Source organism: Girardinichthys multiradiatus, chromosome 14 (genome assembly GCF_021462225.1).
Source record: "Girardinichthys multiradiatus isolate DD_20200921_A chromosome 14, DD_fGirMul_XY1, whole genome shotgun sequence".
In the NCBI taxonomy this organism is placed as follows: domain Eukaryota; kingdom Metazoa; phylum Chordata; class Actinopteri; order Cyprinodontiformes; family Goodeidae; genus Girardinichthys; species Girardinichthys multiradiatus.
The window spans coordinates 46,090,487-46,104,080 of NC_061807.1; the positions used below are offsets into that span (position 1 = coordinate 46,090,487).

The window sequence follows — 13,594 nt, forward strand, 5'->3', positions numbered from 1 at the left end:
TGGAGGGAATTATGAACAGTTCCAAGTACCAGTCAGTGTTGGCACAAAATGTTCAGCCTTCCGTTAGAATCAGAATCAGAAAAGCTTTATTGCCAAGTACGTTTTTGGACATACAAGGAATTTGTTTTGGCATAGTCGGTGCAATACAGTACAAATTAAACAGTATAAACATATCTACAATATAATATAAATATAGGTTAGAAAGCTGAAGAGGATTTCAGCATGACAATGACCTAAAGCACACATCTAAATCTAAACAAAAGAATGGCTTCTTTTGTTATTCACCGGAATAAGATTGTAGCTTTGGAATGTCCAGACCTGAATCTTACAAACATATGTAGGGTGACCTGAAGGGTGCTATACACAGGCAATGTCCTCGCAATCTGTCAAATTTGGAGCAGTTTTGCAAAGAAGAGTGGGCAAATATTGCCACGTCAAGATGTGCCACGCGGATGGGCTCCTACCCAAAAAGACTTAGTGCTGTTATCCCCTTGCCTTGCCTCACGGATTTTGCCATCCTGCCTGCCCCTTGTCTGACAGATTGGATTTCTGGATTTTGACTCTGTTTTCTGCCTCTGGTTTCATGCCTCTGCTTGCCCCTTGTCTGACGCCTCTAGCGCTGGAACTCGACTCTGTTTCTGTCCCTGGAATTACGCCCCAGCCAAGCCACTGGTTTATTCAGCCTGAGCCCACCTGGCTCTCAAGTCCGTCTGGAATTATTGTCAAGAGGACAATCACAGTTCTCTGTGTTCCGGTCACAGCTTCAGCTGATTCCCCTGAGGATTTGGATCAGTCGGCAAGCCGACTTCAGTCTGTTGGATTCTTCCTCGTTAACTGTCTGGATCACATCCTCTTCTGGATTCTGTGCCTCATTCCCAGACTGAGATGGTTAGTGTCTTTATCTAACTCTTTGCAAGTCCTGAGTTATATTCAGCCACTAACTCGTCTCTCTGTCCTCAGTGATTCGTGGAAGCTGACTGCTGCTGTCCTGCTTTCTGATCCTGAGTTACTGAATAAACCTTTTAACTTTTCACTTTGTGTTTGGTTGAATTTGGGTTCTCTGTCTCAGGCCGTGATACTATTGCATAGTTTTATGAAGAAACCTTGTATAAACATGCGCGCCCACACTCAGACCCACAAGTGTTTAGATTCAGATTTTAACTGATACATAAATGTTCTATATTGAGCCACATTTACCACTAAATACATGTTGCATTCATAAGTACCGTGCACCTTTCGGTAAAAAAGTTGGTAATACGAACATTTCTGCAGGTGTAGAAGCAAGCAGGGTCTTATCTTGTATTCCCTTCATCCTTCTTTCTTTCCTCCATTCTATTCTCCTATTCTCCCCTTTTCCTTTTTGCCCTCCTTTCTCTCTTCCGTGCTTCTTTTTTTCCTCTTTCCATTTCTGTCTCCGTGTCCTTAACAATTGAAATAATCCCAAAGCAGTATCTAGCAGTTTCTTCTTATCAAGAAGAGCTTTAAAGCGTTAGCTGTAATGCTCCACTTGTGAAAGTAAATCTGTTGGGCTTTTTCTTGGCACACAGACAATAATTCTGAGTGCTACTCTGCCGGACAGGACACGGTAAAATAAATAAATAAATTTACCCGGAGCGGTGTGAGTTCAAGCGCCTCCGGGTCCAATCTTCCAGAAATCCACAGGCATCATTCCCCTCAGCCGCCTCTGGCAAATTCACCAGTTTCAAATTTGAACGTCTGGATCTTGCCTGTAAATCCAACACCTTCTCCACCAAGGATTTATTCTTCTCCTCCAGACATGCCACTTTGTTTTGAAGCATGTTTACTTCATCTTCCGCAGAAGATATTCTCGCCTCTGCCTGTGAAACTCACGTGGTGCAATCAGCCACATCTTTCTTCACATTTGTGTTGCAGCCAGAAGGTTTTCAAGTTTTACAGTGAAATCTGTTTTCATTGCGGATAAATCAGACTTCATGTCATTAATAGCTGCCATTATTCCCCCTAAAGTGGCCTCGGCAGTAGTTGTCGAAGTAGCCAGCTACTGTTTCCATTGCTTTTTCATTAGCCTTGGGTTTGGCCATCACAGTGGCAAAAGTTGACAAATTTAATTGCGTTCGGCCCCGAGTATTCTTTTTTAGTGACATTGGGATTTCCTTTTGGTTTCAAATTGCAGAAGAGAGGTATTGTGCCTTAAAAATATTGCCCGGATGTAAGGATTTTAATAGAAAGAGTGGCAGGGCAAATCACGCACATCTTCTCAGCTAGCCGCAATGACCGGAAGAGAACCCCCTCCATGATTTCTAAGTGGGAGAACTTGCAAAGCCGCAATGTGTTCAAATAATTATTTTCCTCACTGTATACAGAGTAGAAAGTAAGACAGTTTATAGGTTTATAAACCAGCATTTGTATAAACTAGTTTGAAATATATTAGCAATTTTAGCTGTTTAGGAAAGTAGAAAAGTCACTTTGGAACTATCTTAGTCATTAGCTTTGGCATTAAATTAATTTGAATTAAGAATTTGATAAATATCTGTCTAAATATGTATCTATAGAAATATCCAGATATCTTTAGGAAAAATGTTGCAAGCTCATAAATTCTAAACCTTAAAATTCTGAACTTTCCCCTAAATGTATTTAATGAAATGAGTTATGTTCATTTCCCAAACCTCTATGCAGAAATAGCCAGTGTAAGGTTAGCATGTCTTGTAATGGATATAGGCTACGAACAGTAGGTTAGCCATGAATAAAGTGACACTCCTATACTTGGATCTTATGAAAAACAGAGAACAAATATGCAGCTTTTGCATTCCTACAGTTTAGAATCAAAACCTGAAATTTCAGCCTTTTAATACATTCATTTGCTTTCTTCCCATGTGATTTTTATGGCTAACTGTTATTGTTAAATGCAACTTTAAATTTTTGTTTGATCAGGTTTTAAACCTTCTTAACACCAGTTAGGGTGGGACACACCCAGTAACAGATTATTAGGAGGAGGTGACAATCTCTTTGAGCTCTGTGTGCTCCTATTTATAACAAATATTTGCCATAACTCAGTGAGGTGGGAGAGAGTGAATCACATGACCTCATGTTTGTTCCAGAGATAGTGCTGGACATAGTGCTTACTCTGGGCTCTCATCTATCGTTACACCAGAGCTTTGGAGCATTCAGCGGGTGTGTTACAACACTGTCAGTTTACTCTGAAAACGTTTCTGGGATTTCAGCTGTAATTCTTCTTCTTTTAAATACAGTAACTGTTTCTATAATTTGGAGCAACTACTGAGCGACAATGCCAGAGGAGAAAGGTAAAAATTACTTTCATTAACATACAATGAGTTGTTGTGGCATGTTCACCTACAAAGACACATGAGAGTTAAAGAGAGTTTTTATTGTGCAATAAGCAACACTTAACCTACTAATGTTGCTATTGACTTTATTCTGAACCATCACTCTACACCCCAATGATTGAAGTTTGTGTCGAGCATGTGTGCCTCATCTCTTATAGCTTGTCCTTTACCTTCAGCTCAATGTGTCCATGTGTTAGGTAATTCCAGTCAGAAATTTAAAGTGCTTTCCATGTGAATGTGAGAGACAACAACAAGGGTTGATAGAAAGCTGAATGCCTTTGGTGCAGGTTAAAATGCTGCAACATCATTGGCAACCAGACTGTTGTCCTGGCCTGCTTCTCTAACACTGGGAGACGCCCAGATGGCTTACACAGGGATGTGGGCCAGTTGCTAATGAGGAATCTCTGATTTTTTTTATTTACTTTTTCTCTGTATTGCATAACAACACAACCTTTTAGTACTAGTACGTTGATATATTACCACAGCATCTCTGGTGTTAAACCATCAAAGCAGTCTTCGAAAGTTAAAAACTGTCTTTTTAATGTACTGTCTGTAAATTTTTTATACTGTGGGGTTTAGTTTAAAGGGACAGATAAACCCTACAACAACGTCTAGCTTCTCTTAAATCATGAAAAGTACTTACCCTGTTAATTTATTTTTTAACTGTTTATTTTCTGTCAGACAGCTATGAATTCATCCAGCAGAGAGCACTATTAGAGAAATTTAAACCTGTTAATTTAGCTAGCAGAACTTTTTGATTGATGGTATCAACAGCACGTTTCAGGTTGAGGAATACAGCACCCACAAAGCCGCCCTGATCTAGCTGGTATTTTAGATTTTCTAAAAATTAACAAGGGGCAATATCTGTGCAATGATGCTTCCTAAAACCAAACTGCATATAATTGAGGAAACTTGGACAATCATTTAGATGTTCTGTTAGCTGCGCAACAATCTATTTCTCTGCAATATTTTTGATAATTGGCAAAATACTTAAGTATTAGGACAATAGTTCTCTGATTTTGTTTTGTCTCCTGCCTTAAACAATGGGGTAACTCTGGCCATCTAACATGCTGATAGCACTATTCCTTATTTAATTGACTTGTGTGCAATTGGATTTGTAAGTGCCACTGTATGAAGCTTAAAGAACTGACTTGTAAGGCCCAATATATCACTAGTCTTTAAGCTTTTTGGAGATGCTATAGAATTTAAAACCTCAGAGACAGAGATTTTTTTTTGATGGCACATCAATGCGAGCTGTGGCAAGAAGGTTTGCTGTGTCTGTCAGCGTAGTGTCCAGAGCCTGGAGGCGCTACCAGGAGACAGGCCAGTACACCAGTAGATGTGGAGGAGGCCGTAGGAGGGCAACAACCCAGTAGCAGGACCGCTACCTCTGCCTTTGTGCAAGGAGGAACAGGAGGAGGACTGCAAGAGCCCTGCTAAATGACCTCCAGCAGGCCACAAATGTGCATGTGTCTGCACAAACGGTTAGAAACCCACTCCATGAGGATAGTATGAGGGCCCGACATCCAGAAATGGGGGTTGTGCTCACAGCCCAGCACCAGGATGCTTGGCATTTGCCAGAGAACACAAGGATTGGTAAATTTGCCACTGGCGCCCTGTGCTCTTCACAGAAGAAAACAGGTTGACACTGAGCACGTGACAGACGTGACAGAGTCTGGAGACACCGTGGAGAGCAATCTGCTGCCTGCAACATCCTTTAGCATGACCGGTTTGGCAGTGGGTCAGTAATGGTGTGGGGTGGCATTTATGCGGCCCTCCATGTGCTCGCCAGAGGTAGCCTGACTGCCATTAGGTACTGAGATGAGATCCTCAGACCCCTTGTGAGACCATATGCTGGTGCGGTTGGCCCTGGGTTCCTCCTAATGCAGGACAATGCTCATGTGGCTGGAGTGTGTCAGCAGTTCCTGCAAGATGAAGACATTGAAGCTATGGACTGGCCTGCCGGTTCCCCAGACCTGAATCCATTTGGGCACATCTGGGACATCATGTCTCGCTCCATATGCCAACTTCACGTTGCACCAGAGACTGTCCAGGAGTTGGCAGATGCTTTAGTCCAGGTCTGGGAGGAGATCCCTCAGGAGACCATCCGCTGTCTCATCAGGAGCATGCCCAGGCGTGGTAGGGTAGTCATACAGGCACGTGGAGGCCACACACAATATTCAGCCTCATTTTGACTTGTTTTAAGGACATTACATCAAAGTTGGATCAGCCTGTAGTGTGTTTTTCCACTTTAATTTTTTGTGTGACTCCAAATCCAGGCCTTCATTGGTTAATACATTTTATTTGCAGTGATGATTTTTGTGTGATTTTGTTGTCAGCACATTCAACTTTGTACAGAACAAAGTATTCAATGAGAATATTATATTATATATATATATATATATATATATATATATATGTATGTATATGTATGTATATATACAATACAGACCAAAGGTTTGGACACACCTTCTCATTCAAAGAGTTTTCTTTATTTTCATGACTATGAATATTGTAGCTTCACACTGAAGGCATCAAAACTATGAATTAACACATGTGGAATTATATTCTGAACAAAAAAGTGTGAACCAACTGAAAATATGTCTTATATTCTAGGTTCTTCAAAGTAGCCACCTTTTGGTTTGATTACTGCTCCGAACACTCTTGGCATTCTGTTGATGAGCTTCAAGAGGTAGTCACCTGAAATGGTTTTCCAACAGTCTTGAAGGAGTTCCCAGAGATGCTTAGCACTTGTTGGCCCTTTTCCCTTCACTCTGCGGTCTAGCTCACCCCAAACCATCTCGATTGGGTTCAGGTCCGGTGACTGTGGAGGCCAGGTCATCTGGCGCAGCACCCCATCACTCTCCTTCTTGGTGAAATAGCCCTTACACAGCCTGGAGGTGTGTTTGGGGTCATTGTCCTCTTGAAAAATAAATGATGGTCTAACTAAACGCAAACCGGATGGAATAGCATGCCGCTGCAAGATGCTGTGGTAGCCATGCTGGTTCAGTATGCCTTTTGAATATATCCCCAACAGTGTCACCAGCAAAGCACCCCCACACCATCACACCTCCTCCTCCATGCTTCACGGTGGGAACCAGGCATGTATAGTCTATCCGTTCACCTCTTCTGCGCCGCAAAAAGACACGGTGGTTGGAACCAAAGATCTCAATTTTGGACTCATCAGACCAAAGCACAGATTTCCACTGGTCTAATGTCCATTCCTTGTGTTCTTTAGCCCAAACAAGTCTCTTCTGCTTGTTGCATGTCCTCAGCAGTGGTTCCCTAGCAGCTATTTTACCATGAAGGCCTGATTCACACAGTCTCCTCTTAACAGTTGTTCTAGAGATGTGTCTGTTGCTAGAACTCTGTGTGACATTGACCTGTTCTCTAATCTGAGCTGCTGTTAACCTGCGATTTCTGAGGCTGGTGACTCGGATGAACTTATCGTCCGCAGCAGAGGTGACTCTTGGTCTTCCTTTCCCGGGGCGGTCCTCATGTGAGCCAGTTTCTGTGTAGTGCTTGATGGTTTTTGCGACTGCACTTGGGAACACTTTCAAAGTTTCCCCAATTGTTCGGACTGACTCACCTTCATTTCTTAAAACAATGATGGCCACTCGTTTTTCTTTACTTAGCTGCTTTTTTCTTGCCATAATTCAAATTCTAACAGTCTATTGAGTAGGACTATCAGCTGTGTACTGTATCCACCTCCTGCACAACACAACTGATGGTCCCAACCCCATTTATAAGGCTTGACATCCCACTTATTAAACTTGACAGGGCATACCTGTGAAGTGAAAACCATTTCAGGTGACTACCTCTTGAAGCTCATCAACAGAATGCAAGAGTGTGCATAGCAGTAATCAAAGCAAAAGGTGGCTACTTTGAAGAACCTAGAATATAAGACATATTTTCAGTTGTTTCACACTTTTTTGTTCAGTATATAATTCCACATGTGTTAATTCATAGTTTTGATGCCTTCATTGTGAAGCTACAATATTCATAGTCATGAAAATAAAGACAACTCTTTGAATGAGAAGGTGTGTCCAAACGTTTGGTCTGTACTGTTTATATATACAGGGGTTGGACAATGAAACTGAAACACCTGGTTTTGGACCACAATAATTTATTAGTATGGTGTAGGGCCTCCTTTTGCGGCCAATACAGCATCAATTCGTTTTGGGAATGACATATACAAGTCCTGCACAGTGGTCAGAGGGATTTTAAGCCATTCTTCTTGCAGGATAGTGGCCACGTCACTACGTGATACTGGTACAGGAAAACGTTTCCTGACTTGCTCCTCCAAAACACCCCAAAGTGGCTCAATAATATTTAGATCTGGTGACTGTGCAGGCCATGGGAGATGTTCAACTTCACTTTCATGTTCATCAAACCAATCTTTCACCAGTCTAGCTGTGTGTATTGGTGCATTGTCATCCTGATACACGGCACCGCCTTCAGGATACAATGTTTGAACCATTGGATGCACATGGTCCTCAAGAATGGTTCGGTAGTCCTTGGCAATGACATGCCCATCTAGCACAAGTATTGGGCCAAGGGAATGCCATGATATGGCAGCCCAAAGCATCACTGATCCACCCCCATGCTTCACCCTGGGCATGCAACAGTCTGGGTGGTACGCTTCTTTGGGGTTCGCACACCGTAACTCTCCCGGATGTGGGGAAAACAGTAAAGGTGGACTCATCAGAGAACAACACATGTTTTACATTGTCCAGAGCCCAAGATTTGCGCTCCTTGTACCTTTGAAACCGACGTTTGGCATTGGCATGAGTGACCAAAGGTTTGGCTATAGCAGCCCGGCCGTATATATTGACCCTGTGGATGCGAGCAGCCTTCAAACTTGACTCGCAGTACGGTCCTCTACGATCCCTCACCTCCGCCAAGACGACAGGAAAGCCGCCCCTGGGATTCAGGTGGTTCCTACAGCCCTCAACTGCTGCCCAGGACCCGAGTCCGGGAAGCACAGGGCCCACCGTTGTACCGGGAGCAGCCTCCACTGCCTCCTCCGAGGATGAGGCGTCATACACTGATACACCCTGAGTGCAGCCGGAGTGAACTCTCCGATGATGACTCAGATGGGCCGGCACCAATCCCTGAGAGTGGATTGCGCACCCGCCAGCTTGAATCCCTTGCCAAAGACATAGAGCGTTTCGACCCTAATAATGCAGAATCAAACATTGATGATTATCTTAGGGAAGTTGAACGCTGTCTTCTAGATTTGTATTGCCCATCAGCACGGGAAAAACTGAAGCTCATCTGGAAGACAACATCTTGGAGCGTCCATGTTTTCATGTAAAGCCTGACACCAGCAGTCCGAGACCGTTATTCAACCCTTTGCGAAGCTTTAAGGGAAGAATATTCAGCTTGAGAGCTGTTTACTTCCAAGGACGCAATGCGCCCGGCATTGAGGAGGAACATGCTTTTAAATCCCTGTTCCTCCACAACCTTCATGAAAGTATGCGATACGATGTTACTATGTATTGCAGAACCAAGGCCATGAGCATGCAAGAGATCCGCAAATATGCTCAGATGGCATGGGAAACACGTGCTCGCCCGACCAAGGGACCAGAGGGCGAGGCTAGGGTTTTACGGATACATGTAGAAAGAAACAGTCTTGCGTTGGAACATCAGGAAATGCCTTCAACCAGAACCCATGTGAAGAACAGGTTCAGGGAACAACGTAGGTTTGGTCAGCTGGACTGGGGGGGTGGTACTGAATACCAACCACAGTCAAAGTTGCCGGACCACTTCCGGTCGAACAGATGACCTGACCATCACGTGAAGCCTAAAGGTAAACCTGATGGAACCGACACGCAGAAGGGATTATGGGGAAAGAGATGGAGGAAGCCTTGCATAAGATGGTGACAGAGGCGGTGCGTCAGGCCACCATGCCCCCACAACCCTTGAAACAGGAAGCCGACTCTCCAGTTAAACCAGACCCAAATTTTCCGTCAGCATGACTAGGCGTGGACCCAGTCTCCACAGCCATCAGAGTCTACCTGATCGGATGGGGAGACAAACTTGGGAAACTCCAAGTACCCCTTGGGACCTCCCCAGGAGGAGCACCACAAACCATCTTTCTAAGGTTCTCAGGTAAACTGAACCAAAATGGACATGCACGTCGTCTATACTGTGTGATCATGATAGGAGGACGTTTCCAACTGAGTTTCTATTCTAAAATAGGATCAGAGATCAACCTGATGTGCTCAATCATGTTTGAGGAGGTGAGTAGAGCCATGCTCTCCTTCATTGAACTATTTCAGGCCGACGCTTGTGATGTAAGCATCACCAGCCGCTCCCAAAACCAATCATGCATCACTAGTTGGGTGGAGCTGGACATCACACTTGAAGACATGGCTCTGGTGCACCCCATCTATATGTGCACATTAAACAAAGAGCTTTTTCTTGGTGGCCAGGACCTGCTGGACAGGCTGGCCCTACTCATTGTCTGCCACCAGGACCAACTCTGGGTCCAGGCGGAAGTGCAAAACCCACTGGGTGTAAGCAGCAAACCACTCTTTGTGACCAACCAGGTCACCAGCTTAGAGGAGCCCAAAGAACCTCTCAGGCCCTCGTCAGAGCCAGTCATGTGCACCTATGAGACACAGCTGCACCCAGCCATCCAGGAAACTCCTCCCAGATGCAGTCATGCATTGCTTGGCTCTTTAAAGAACCCAGGTGTGAACACTTACAACTCTAAAGTGGTGGAAGGTGTACACCTGGAAACCATGTTCATACCAGAAGGGCTACTAGCATTCTTGCTGGGAAATTCATCAACCAGTAGAGAGCTGTATGACTGCTTGTGCCAAAAATACCCCCTTTTAACTGAGGCACAACACGGCCACACACTCCTTTTAGCAGACGGGCTATGCCATCTACTCAAGACAGCCAGAGTGTGCACCTCCAGTGTGCAGATTGGCATCAAACAGCTCTCTTATGCTGTGGACATTGTTCCAACAGAGCAAAGGGGGGTCACATTATCCTATGCCCATTACTCTCCTGTAGGGGGCCATAGGAGCTACAAAGCCGCACTCCACACCCTCCAACAGATGGCGCACTGGCCTCCAACGTCTCACGACACCCAGGTCTACATCAAAGGATGTTTAACCTGCCGCCAGTTTCAGCCATCTCAGCCAATCAGTCAACCTCCGCTTCAGCGAAGGGGGGTTATATTACCTTGGTTCCACCTTCAGACCAACTGGGTCGAACCAGCTCCAAAATTAACAGGAGGTAACAAATTCCTCCTAACTGTGACATGCAGCTTCATTAAGTGGGTTGGACGCTTGTCAGAAAAGGTTGACACCGTCATCCCAGCTGCTGCTGTTTTGCTGAACCAGATGAAGTCCGACATCGAACTCTCCTCCCCAAGAACTGAGCTTGTCTCCATGTCCGGGAAAGGAGAGACCAGTGCGTAGGACTAGTTAAATAGGTGCATGTTTCATGAACTCACACTAACATGCACTAATCACTAACAACTTTCTTCAACAGAAACAGTTAAACCTATAACTACCATTCTAGGACACAGTCTTAAACTCTAAGTTGGCACGATAATTTTCCATAACACTCTGCATGCACAGCAGACCTCACAAAAGTGATTAAGAATGATGTAATGGACACCCACATTGCCAGAGATTTCATGCAAAACCTTATTAAAGGAGATTGGTTCATCTGTAGACAGTCCCACCGAGGCACAGATACCCACTGGCCTAGTTCTGCTGAACTTAGTAGAGAAAATACTAAGTCCACCACAGCAGACACCTTGCAACCTCCACAAACACAGCTGGCTTATAGCCTAGGTACTGCAATTCATTTATTCTTTTTCTCCCTCTTTTCACATCTAGATAGTTTAGAGACAGGAGTCATATTAAAACCCATCATCATTTGGAAGAGCTAATGGTTTAAGCCTAAACCTGTTTCAAACATTTATTTTTTTTAGATTATATACCGCAAACCGGCAGGTTAAGCGTTTACAGGCCAGGATTTATTCCCTCACATTCATTCCCCCACGGTTCATAGCACCACCTTTGCCAATGACACAGCCAGGTTCCAGCGCTTAACGGAAATGGTTGGACGAATAAGCTATGAACCATGATTTTGTTTTCGTTTGTTTTGTTTTATATATAGATATATATACACACATATATACGGTATCTTTTATTGCTGTTTCATTTTGTCTCAGGGTTACCAAAAGCTGATGACCGAAAGAATGTAATGACAATGTGAATGTATTGTCCTGTATTTTCTCATTGAACAATGTAGAAAGGTATGAGTTAGTCAGAGTTAGTCCTGCCCAGGCTAACCTCTATCCTGCCCAGTCATAGGTTTTGAGGAACACAGAGACAGTTTTGTTTGTTCTGCTTTGCCACGGATCACTGATTGGTCAGCAAAGGACAGAATGGTCCCAGTAGCTTCAAAGACTGCGATTTATCTCACCCTTTGAACCTAGGGGTAATGTTGGACCACTTGTTGGCTGAATATTGGACCATTTGCACGGTGCTGGACGCCACCAGGCCTCCTGGTGTTTTCGGCCATTTTGTATCCAGGACAGTCCGCTCCTACAAATCCCGTCGGACACTATGACTGACATGACGGGGCGTCCCAAGTCTGACGTCACAAGACGCTATATAACAGGGCCTCCATTTTGAACACTCGCCTTCAGCTGGAGACCGGGTCCGGTTACCAACATCTGAAGCATCACCTGGAGAAGAATCCCGAGTGGATCTCATTTATTCTCTCTCGTTAGCTAATGAACAATTCATAACTGACGTTTCTGGACTAAGAAGGCCAGAAATTTCACTCTGCCGATCGAAGACGTGAGTTTAACACGTAACTAAAACCACGGAGTTTCGAGGAGATGAACCGCCACCGTGTTTTATCCTAAGTCGACTTTGATGGTCAGATCATATTTTTCCCTTTCGCCAAGGAGGCCAGAGGACGAAGATTGACCGCTTTTCCTGAAGTTAACTGTGGACGCACAGTAACTTCCAACTCCCCCCTCCATTCTTTCTCAAGTCCGCTGAGAAAGAAGACTTCAACAAAGCCGCTGAGAAAGAAGACTTCAACAAAGTAAAACACATCCTTTTATTAATTTTATTTCTTTCTTAGGAATAGCCGGGCAGGGTAGAGGGGATTTTTAGTGCAGTTAGAATCTAATGTGTTCTGAATGATATGTGCATGTAACCTTGTTATTGAAACCTTGATGTGCCGTGTTTGACGTCTGGAGGCCGCTGCGCTCCCAGCTTTGTGTGTTTTGCGGGGTTATTGAGCACCTGAGAGCAAGCGCAGATGCGCTGTGAGACTGGAGTGTTAAAATAACCTCATGGTGAAATTCCTCATTTTCTTTGTCTTCAACCTCACTGCTTGCTAGCTTGCCGCCAAAAGTTTTATAACTCTTTGTCTGCTCAAGAGTTGGGGGAGATTTTATGACTGAGTATAACTGAGTTACAGTGGAGCTGCGCTCCAACCTCCACTCACCACCACACCCCTTTGTCATATTATCATTTTTGCCATAACTGCTGGTTTGCTTTATTTTTGTTTAGTTAGATATTTTACCCCTTTTGTGTAGAACTTTGCATGTTTGAGTAGGTGAGGATTATTAAATCAGAAGAACGGATTGTATCAGGCTGTGATTTAATAAATATTCACATAGATAAAGAGGAGGCGTTTCTGGGTTTATTTTGTGTAAGAGTGATTCGTCAGTCAAGATAAGGTTAAAGTTCCACACGCTTCGGCAGAAACGGTCGATTAAACAGTGACATCTCCGGTAATAGTTATTAATTATTACTGAGTATTTAACGGTTGTAATTATCAAAGGCGTTGAGCCACAATTACAACACCAGAAGACATCTCTGGTCTCGATTCATAAATGAGGATTTTGGTTAAGAAAACAATTTTGTCAAATTATGATTTTTAATTATAATTATTGATAAGGATTAATCAATCAATAATCATAATTCCTAACATAGCTCCATGAAAAAACCCGACAAGGCAACAACGGACTGACGCCTTCCTCTGGCTCTCCACTCCCTAAAGAGGCCCAGCTGATTGCTGCCAGATGAGGAACACCTGTGCAGAAGCACCTGCCCGTCACACCCTAAAATGGAGAAAACAGAAAAGCACAGCACAGCACATGACCTGCACACATACACTGTGGAAGCTGACATTCCCCCCACCTTCAACGGACGCTTCCTGGCGGCCGGCTGGTGGAAGGAGTAGTAGAGGCTTCAAACTCCAAGATGAGAATGGAGTCC

At 44.0% G+C, this 13,594-nt stretch overlaps 1 protein-coding gene across 16 annotated transcripts in view; it reads left to right on the forward strand.

Annotated features, from left to right (window-relative positions):
* Window positions 1–13,594, forward strand: part of ablim2 (actin binding LIM protein family, member 2) — a 332,383-nt gene that overhangs the window by 62,761 nt on the left and 256,028 nt on the right. For 10 of the 16 annotated variants that reach the window (XM_047385749.1, XM_047385753.1, XM_047385754.1 and 7 more), the window contains exon 1: window positions 3,129–3,281. The exons of 1 other annotated variant lie outside the window; for it this stretch is intronic. In XM_047385749.1, coding sequence (XP_047241705.1) covers window positions 3,266–3,281 — 16 coding nt within the window. In that variant the 5' untranslated portion in view covers window positions 3,129–3,265. Of the gene's footprint in view, window positions 1–3,078; window positions 3,282–13,594 lie in introns of those variants that run through there. 5 more of the 16 variants (XM_047385746.1, XM_047385750.1, XM_047385747.1 and 2 more) reach the window with 4 other exon arrangements.